The sequence below is a fragment of the Pundamilia nyererei genome, unplaced genomic scaffold (genome assembly GCF_000239375.1).
Source record: "Pundamilia nyererei isolate P.nyererei 1_Seehausen unplaced genomic scaffold, PunNye1.0 scaffold00180, whole genome shotgun sequence".
Lineage (NCBI taxonomy): Eukaryota > Metazoa > Chordata > Actinopteri > Cichliformes > Cichlidae > Pundamilia > Pundamilia nyererei.
The window spans coordinates 952,427-961,266 of NW_005187581.1; the positions used below are offsets into that span (position 1 = coordinate 952,427).

The 8,840-nt window shown below is 36.9% G+C and overlaps 2 protein-coding genes across 3 annotated transcripts; both read left to right on the forward strand.

Annotated features, from left to right (window-relative positions):
• Positions 1–7: 7 nt before the first annotated feature.
• Positions 8–3,393, forward strand: LOC102197055 (T-cell surface protein tactile). Its single transcript, XM_005746619.2, has 4 exons — positions 8–179; positions 1,623–2,072; positions 2,658–2,760; positions 3,034–3,393. Exons 2-4 carry the CDS (start codon positions 1,850–1,852, stop codon positions 3,161–3,163), a joined length of 456 nt encoding a protein of 151 aa, XP_005746676.1. The 5' UTR covers positions 8–179; positions 1,623–1,849; the 3' UTR covers positions 3,164–3,393.
• Positions 3,394–4,538: 1,145 nt separating this feature from the next.
• Positions 4,539–8,527, forward strand: LOC102197339 (uncharacterized). Of its 2 annotated transcripts, none has more exons than XM_005746620.1 (6): positions 4,539–4,608; positions 5,348–5,452; positions 5,543–5,585; positions 5,788–5,912; positions 6,403–6,461; positions 7,757–8,527. In XM_005746620.1, exons 1-6 carry the CDS (start codon positions 4,605–4,607, stop codon positions 8,240–8,242), a joined length of 822 nt encoding a protein of 273 aa, XP_005746677.1. In that variant the 5' UTR covers positions 4,539–4,604; the 3' UTR covers positions 8,243–8,527. The 2 variants fall into 2 exon arrangements, with proteins under 2 accessions (XP_005746677.1, XP_005746678.1); XM_005746621.1 differs by having other exon boundaries at positions 5,351–5,452.
• The last annotated feature ends 313 nt before the right edge of the window (positions 8,528–8,840 follow it).

The window sequence follows — 8,840 nt, forward strand, 5'->3', positions numbered from 1 at the left end:
TTTTTATGTGCTACATAATCATGCTTTGCCCCAGAATGATGAAGTGTTGTCAGAGACTGAATCTCTGGAGCTCTGGTGGGTGACTGATGCTAATGCAGGGGTTTATACACTGACTGTCAACACAGGAAGCAAAGAGTTTGTGGTCACAGTGCTAACGACAACCACAAGTTTGAAGACAGGTGAGCGTCTTCAGTTCATTGCTGCTGTTTGCCTCTTTGTGTCATATTCAATTTCATCATTTCCCGAGGGCTGGATTAGCAATCTAGTAGAGGGCCCAAGAGACTGAATGACTTAATAAACTGCACTGGACCAGAAAGCTGATACTTGAACTTTTGTTATTATACTGTAGCTCACTCAATTTTAATTTTTAATTAGCTGAAGGGAAGGCAAGAGATTCAAAGGATTGTGATGCTGCCAGCCATGTCATGAGAATGTGGAAGGAACTAGGAATAAATTGGGAACTACTAAAACTAAAAAGAAAAAGAAACTCAATTATTTGCTTTAAATCGGTTGTCCATTGGGATTTGAAGGAAAACTGAAATACACCCAGCTAAAACATAATTCAAAAGTTTAAATTTCAATACAACCAAGCAGCATGTGGTCTGCCTGCCACCACTGGTTAAATAGTTTGATGGAGTGCTGTGAGCTGGCTGTGCTCAGTTAGGAAAATAATCCCCAGTTGTCTACTTTTTCATCCTTTGTAGACGCTTCTCATGAGAATTTGAATACGTGACAAAAAAAATACAAACAGTAGCCACACAGACGTCACAACTTACTTCCCGTTCTTTCATTCTATGTTTCAAACCACAAGCACAAACACACAAACACAACGCACTGCACACTATAACAGTAGCTCAACACCAGCTATGAATCGTGATATGGGGTAAGAGCACAGTCTGTTGGTCAGATTGGAGTAGTACAGCAAATGTAGAACTGAAAACGTCGAAATAGGTCACAATTTCCCGTAGCTCTCATCTAAATTTAATAGAAATGTACATTATCAAACTATGGCATCTCAGTTGTGTCTCATTGGACATCAAACCTCTCTGGGTGTATATATCAGGGTAGGCACGGTAGCATTAAAATTGACAATCAGAAGAGAAACTGTCCTAATTAAAAAGAAACACCTGTACATTGTACTATTGATATTGCAAATTCATGCCAACACCGTTACCTCATAAATCTGTGCCCAAGGCTCCAAACTCTAGATACTTGAAATATTTTAGTTGTATTGATTATGCATATTCTCCCGAATGCCAACATGAGCCGGGTTTTAATGATGTATTACTCTTCATTGGGTAATTTAAAGTTTTCGTCAACTATAATCATAATCCCTACTCTTTATGCAGGTTCAATGAATAGCTTTACATTTGGGAAATACATTGAACACACAGCTCTATATCTCATATTAAATACGAGGCTCTGACCGTAAAGTTTGAGTGTTGGCGAGCAAGCAATTAAGTTTATTTCCCAATAGATTGAAGTATGTTGTAAACAGTAATGCAAGCTAGCATGATTCTAATGTGATGGATAGACTACAGATTTCTACAATATGAAGACACAACCAATCTGCACAGTGCATTCTGATAACAGGATTGTTTCTTCTTTCACTTTCTTGACAGTGTCACCACAGGGTTTGACTGAATCAGCAGGCATCAGCCTTACAACATCACCAACCCCCGAGCTTTCAACCCACACAGATCGGACCACCTTCATTGCTACAAATGCTCCAAACACCACAAATGTTACAATCACAGCTGATGAGCACATAACCCCTTTTACAAATTCTACACACATCTCTATCACAGCATCCCCTACCACACACTCTCACACCCAAGATTTGCTCAATATGACTGTCCAGAGGACAACAGAATCAGGCTATCCTAGCACAATGTTGACCTCAACGCAAGAATCGGCCAGTGATGAGACGAGGAATGAGCCTGAGGTACATACAGAGCAACCAGAGGGCATTTCCTCAGCAACGCCAGAAGAATACAGCACCACAGGAAACATTTTTAAAAGTCCTGAAAAACCTTCATCTGGAGATAAATATGGAGAAAATGAAAATAAGGGTAAAGTTTTAAAACCGCAGTATTTTACTTTATTTACATCTAAACATGTATTGGTACGATGTGAGAATTTTTTTATACATTGCCAGTCTGCCTCTAGCTCGTTAGTGATGCTATTAGACCATTTGGTGCATTTTCTTTGGGGACTACCAACAAAGTGAGCACTTCTGTTTGTGAATATCAAGGCAAGGTCACAGTGTTGGGGGAAAAAATTGCTTGTAAACAGGCAAACAGCAGATATAAATGCTCAAAAGGCAAAACCTGAAAAGCCAGAGATTCTTTGCTTTCACCATCTGCATCTTCATCATATATTGCTCAGCCTCCGGCTAGAGGCCTTTCCCAGGTAGAAAACTCATTAAGAGGAGCATCTACTTCTAGGGATGCTGCATGACAAACTGAGGGGGAGGATTGTAAGACACACTTCTCTGCCTCGAGGCAGAAAGTTTCTGCGTTGTAGCTTTACATTTATTATCAGTATTTGTTGAAGTCTTGCTCGGTTTCACCAGAGCAAGACAATCAATATGTTAGAAACTGCAGCTGTTGCTGTACAAATAATCACATTTTCCCTTCTCACAATCTGCTTCTTAGATACGGCACCGATTCATCTGTTGTTGGTGGTAATCATTGTTCCGGTGCTGGTATTGATCGCTGTGGCTGGCTTTCTTTTTAGAAGACAAGTTATAAAAACCAGGTAAAACCCTTACTATCTATGCATTCAACCGTCCTCCACACCTGCACAGGGTCATGCACTGGGTGACCCTCAATGACCTCAAAAATATTGATATCTGTCAAATTTTCCAGTAGACACACATGACCTACAATACATACCTCCACATTCAATTCAATTCAATTTTATTTATATAGCGCCAAATCACAACAAAAGTTGCCTCAATGCTTTCTGGTTTCAACTAACTGTCTAACAATGCCACAAGTCAATATTTGCACTCTGACTCTGTCTTTGTAGGCTGGATTCGCCGCCTTCGTTCAAACCCCCTCCACCTCCAGTGAAGTATACAGCAATAAGACACAGCGAGACTCTGACAGACTCTTTTCCCATTTCAAGGTGCAACTCTTTAACAGAGACTCAAATATGAATGACTCAAATTTTTGTCCTCTCTTGGTCATGTTAAGAGTTACAGAATGAGGTTATTTTTACTCATTACAAACCAGTCACAGGAAATTTTCCAAATGTGGCTCTGTGTATATACTTTGTGAGGTTTTTTTGGGGGGGTTGTTTGTTTGTTTTTGTATAAAATGCACCCAAATATATCAATAGCTGAAAATGAATGCATATTAAAGTTCATTAAACTGACTTTTAAACCGTGTTTGTGTTATTTACTTTTCTCTTGTGACATTGTTTCAAATATTGTACTGCTTACTCCATATACTACCAATTCATACACAGTGACAGAACTTTTTAAGGTGTACTTTCTTTATCTTTCAAAGGAATGCTGCTTCTGCTGTAATACTTCATTCATTAGTCTGACGAGGCATTTCCTGCCCAGAAACCCAAGGATTTTCTCTAATTTAGCTCAGTATGTTTAGTTGATGCAACAATGTTAGAAATGTCTTAATATCAAAGACCCCTGTTGTCCACAGGTACCGCAGAGCGACAAGCATGATCACAAAGCAGGGCTAAAACCACAAACCACATGGGCTTAATGGCTAAAAGAAACATAGCAACCACTTGATGAAAGAAAATATGAATCAGTACGGGTTTCATAAACATTAACAAGTCAAGTTCTCTGATGTTTTTTTAAATATATTTTTTAATCCTTTGAGTTAATGAATTGCTAAGTTTTAATGAGCAATTTAAATGGATACTGCTTATATTTATTTAGCCATCGACATTTGTGTTTATCTGCCCTGCAGACACTCACGTATGTAGATGTTCTGGGAAACTTTTCACAACTGCATTTTTTTTCTTATTTTCCAACCACAACAGCTAAACCACAAAGCGCTACGTCTATGCAAGATTTAAATTCTTGATATATACATAGCATACGTAACAATGGCCCCTGCATACAGCTGACAGAACACTATAAGTAAATGTGAGCTTATTGTTCAAGACCACATTGTGGTTTTCAGCATTTTTCGACTCTTTATTTATTTTTTCTTTTTATTTAATTTTTTAACTCTAACGTTGAGAGCAGACCAGTCTGTGTGAAATTATCTGCTTTCTTATTGTAGATAGTTTTTACTGTATTTGTTTATAACTGTGACAAACAATATTAAAGTTGCTATCGTTTCTAAACAGTTGTCATGTTTATATTATAATACAGCGATCTATATGAAATTATTCTGTATCCCACTGTAGTGTTGAGACTGCGTGCCTCAGAATGAGGTTACCTCGCTTCCTGTTTGTAACTGAAGAACATTCAGTTTTCAAAGTACCGTGATACCAGCGAGGTAACAGAGGGAGGGTAAAAATAAACTACAGTGTTGCACATCTCACTGATTAAACAACGTGATGCCCTGTAACCTGAGAGCAGTCGTATCAGACAGAGAACACGTTTTCTTCAAGACGGCTGGAATATGGGTAGGATATGAAGACCTTTTAGAAATTTTAAGGTTATACATATCTGTTATATCTATACATATATATATATAATATGTATATTTCACAACATTATTCATATCTCACATACGTCGTATATCGCTAAGTATAATTCTGTATAATTTGCTATTTTCCAAAATACTAGAAAAATATTTTTCTAGTTATGTTATGATTATGGCAGGACAAAAGATAAAAGTCAAAACTCCAGGCTGACTGAGTTAGTAATCATGTCTGTGTATATATGTATGTAATCGTATGGTTCTTTGTCTACAGGAGTTAAGCATGTTGTGCTTGTGGGAACATGGCAAAAGCATTTTATGTAAATTTGTCAATAATTTCTAGTTGTGAACAAAACTGAGAGAAAAGATTACTTTTGAAAAGCAAACCTACGACGCTTCGCTTGTAGAAACACTCGAAGCTGTATACGCTAATAACTTTAAAGTAGCCATATCAGGCTTTAAAGTATGCAAGGTCGTAGTTTTCTTAAAAATTCTCCTCCTCACCATCAGTGATTGGATTTGTCCAACAATGTTAAAGCATCTAATTGTTTTTAGAAAACATGCTAGAATAATTTATTTTTCTCTTTGATACTGTGATGCATAGAAAGGGGGTTATAATATTAATGACAGCGAAAGCAAATAAATAGGTTTGAAATATGAACACTGAGTTCTAAAATGTGTCATTTTTCAATCTTAGTGGTCATTTTGTTTTTGTCTCTTAGTAGAGATGCTAACTGTAGCCGTGGTGCTGCTATCTGTGGCCCTGTCGATCTCTTTATGCCTCAATGTGATCTTTTGCATCAAGCGAAGAACTATTTTGTGCAGAGGTAAGATGATATGTAATCTAAATGTATTCACAGTTATTTCTAACGCACTCTTTACTTTCTGTAAATTTGCAACATATTTTATTCACACAGAAAAAAATGGATCCTGCTGCCCCCACACTTCTGAAGAAGAAACGTATGTTTTTTAATATATATTTGTTTATTTATTTATTTATTTTGTTGGCAATGTATTATTTAGTCCAATAGACAACACTTGATTGTAAGTAACAGTAATAGATACTGGAGTATTTTCATTTTATTTTTTGATAAAATTACAATATGCAAATAGCATCACATTGTTTAAACAAACTGTCCAAATGTTCTTTCATATTTTGAAGCCTGTCACACAATGAAGGGCATTATTTTCATGACCTTAATCATCAAGAGCAGAGGGAAAATCCCCACAATCATCATGAGCAACAGGAAAATCCAATCTATGGCAACATCAGCACAGAGAGAAGAAGTGAGTGTGTCTGCTTTCTGACTCGTTTCGAAAAAAACAAGACAAAATCAGTGCGTTAGCATTAAGAAACACTTGTATACCTTAATGTATAACTGTGTATGGTTTGCTGATATATACAAAAACATTTTTGGCAAAAACAAACATGGAAAACATGTTTTAATATGGACTAAAACTTAATGGATTAACATGTGCAAATTTGCCTTAATTGTACATCCCCCCAATTGTTGACTTATAATTTAGTTGTCTTGTTATTAGCATTCCGTCCGAATGTTTAACCCTGTAAGACCCAACCCATCAAAAAATAGCCAGAAAATTCAGATTTTTTGGAAGTGAGATGTTTATTAGCCCTTATAACAAAATCCACAATTTTTCTTCGCTATATCATGTCGTGTATGATCATGTTGACGAGGTCTCAGAAACTCATGTATCAAATATGATACAAAGGGCATTGTTGTTAATAAAAGAAAACATTATTTGTGTTTTACTTCAGGTTCTGCAGAGGGTTGCTATGAGATGATGACCATGCAACGCACAAGAGAAAGTAAGAAGGTAAGTGCTGTTCATAAGTTTATTCAAATCTATCTGCAAGTGTATTTTAGTGGATTAACATATTTCTATTACATGATCCAGTAAAGACTTTGAAATACCCTAATAAGACTCTCATAAATTAATAAAAAGCTCATTTAACTCCATCTTTATTTACAGAATTTCTATTAACTGCATAACTCACAGGTTCTTTGAAGTTCCTTTGAGTTGTTACATACAGCATTCTGCACACTAATGTATGTGAATGGCACTTGTAACTTGTGTATATAGTTCTTCTGTCATTCTTACACTTTTTTCATTGATTACTTTACTTGCTGATGATGTGACTTGTGAAATATATGTTAGTCATGTAAAATTAGCGCGTCGACTGATAGCGTTTAAAAATGTGAAAGGATGACACATTATGCTTCTGTGTCGGCGCTACTCAATTAAAGAAGAAATATCAAAATAATTACTGTTTGACACAGTTAGTCGCTTACTTTTAAAACGCTCATTTGTTGAGCGCTTGTGATTGTTGAATTTGAACAAAGACTACTCATCATCTTGGCTAAATCTGTTACTGCCTGATGCTTTTAAGAGTGTACTGCTCTGAAGTAAAGAGGCGTGCCAAAATTATTACAAAAGACAAGAACAAAATTGCGAAATGGAATGCAGCACAATAAACATTTTACCTTATTTCCATAACTGAAGATACAATTGTAACCAAAAATAACTCATTAGTTGCCGTGCCCTCCTTCTACTTTCTATTTTTTGTGATGGTAGGAATTCATTTTACTTGTTTTTCACTTTGTCCTACTGCACACGGTTTGCAGTTATGATTTTGACCAAAATCGACACTAAGTTCAGTTACATCGTTTCTTTTGCAACCATTTTATAACCATTAAGGAGACTAAGATAGATATTATGACATAAAATGGACTTCAACTGTCAGTATTTCACACAGAATAATAATGTTCTGCACTGACTATCTGACTATACTCAAGAAGTCAGCTCAATCTAAAACTAAATACTTACATTTTGTGCAAAAATACAACAGTCAAATCAGTTGAACTGATGCTTACAGAAGTGCTTTCAAAACGGAAGGCAACTGACACCAGAGACTCTTTGTGGTCAATAAAGCTGTGAACCAATGAACACAATTAAGCCTGAAGCCTTCTAAAAATAAACTCGACAAACTCAAATACATGAGAACATACACAGGAGCCACTAAATAGGATGCAGAAACCGGTGCAGAGTAAAGCAAAACCTGAAATCAATTTTACAATCAATCTATTTTTGTCTGTGTTGTCTGAAACCAGCCTTTCCAGAATGACCTGAATTATGCCTCACTGGACCTGAAGACTGCAAAGAAACGAAAGAAGAAGCATCGCCATCAGCATAGCCAGTCACAGGGACGAAATCATTTCCCCGAACAGCTGTCAGTCCACCACACACCTCCTCCGAATACATTCTTGGAGGTGGATGCAGACATGGATGCTCATCTTCCGTCCAGAGACACCAGCACCATGGTTTCACACAGCAGCATCTACCTCAACAGTCAACAAATAGCTCAACAGACAGAGGAAATGGAAAGAGAAAAGAATCTGACGCTGGAGAGGAATGTTGGTTGGAATAGTATGCGAAGGCGCGAGGATGGAGGAAATCAAGAGAGTGAAGAAGTGAAAGATGAACAAGAGTGTAACAATGGGAGTTTATGTGAACAGCTTTCAGAAGTAGAAACCTTTCAGAGCTGCACAGATCCTTTCATTGGTAGCTTTAGCCAGGATGGTCACCAGCACGGTTAAACAAACATATCAAGTTTTACTGTTTCAAACTGTTTTGAACTGAAGTCTATATCACCTGAAAAAGACTTTTTGGTTTTTATTTTATTTTATGTGCAAAAAACAAACTACTGTCTATTACTACAGCTGTAAAATGAAACTACGTCACCTAAAATATTCAAACTGCTTGCAGGGTTGAGCAATTTCCTCTCCGAGATAGACAAGATGAGGTCTCCTCATTGAGCAACAGAGGAAGAAAAGTGTACCTTTCATGCAGAGGGTGTAATAAATGTAAATAAAGCTAAAAGGAAACTCTTTGCGTGACATTTAGATGTCAAGGCCCGTGTGGAAATTTTTCAGTTTATTGCAAAAGATGAGGAAAACACCAAATCATCACAGGCCATGGAAGAACTCTCACTGTTTTGATGTCTCATCATCATATATTACCAGATGTCTCATAGAAAGGTGTGAAGAAATTATTTCTTACATTTGTTTTCCACGATGTGGGCGCTGGCTATGTGCTGAGAGGGAATGTTTCACTGAAAAACTCGACATGCCTCAGCATATGTGAAACCGCCTCTCGGTAATGCTAAGGGTGAAGATAACATTAACGTGACGATAA

Excerpts from the sequence above, each read along its gene's own strand:
- LOC102197055 (XM_005746619.2), top strand. The coding sequence starts at position 1,850 with ATGACTGTCCAGAGGACAACAGAATCAGGCTATCCTAGCACAATGTTG. Across the intron at positions 2,073-2,657 it reads TGGAGAAAATGAAAATAAGG|ATACGGCACCGATTCATCTG; the intron begins GTAAAGTTTTAA and ends TCTGCTTCTTAG. Across the intron at positions 2,761-3,033 it reads AGACAAGTTATAAAAACCAG|GCTGGATTCGCCGCCTTCGT; the intron begins GTAAAACCCTTA and ends CTGTCTTTGTAG.
- LOC102197339 (XM_005746620.1), top strand. Across the intron at positions 5,453-5,542 it reads AAGAACTATTTTGTGCAGAG|AAAAAAATGGATCCTGCTGC; the intron begins GTAAGATGATAT and ends TTATTCACACAG. Across the intron at positions 5,586-5,787 it reads CACACTTCTGAAGAAGAAAC|CCTGTCACACAATGAAGGGC; the intron begins GTATGTTTTTTA and ends CATATTTTGAAG.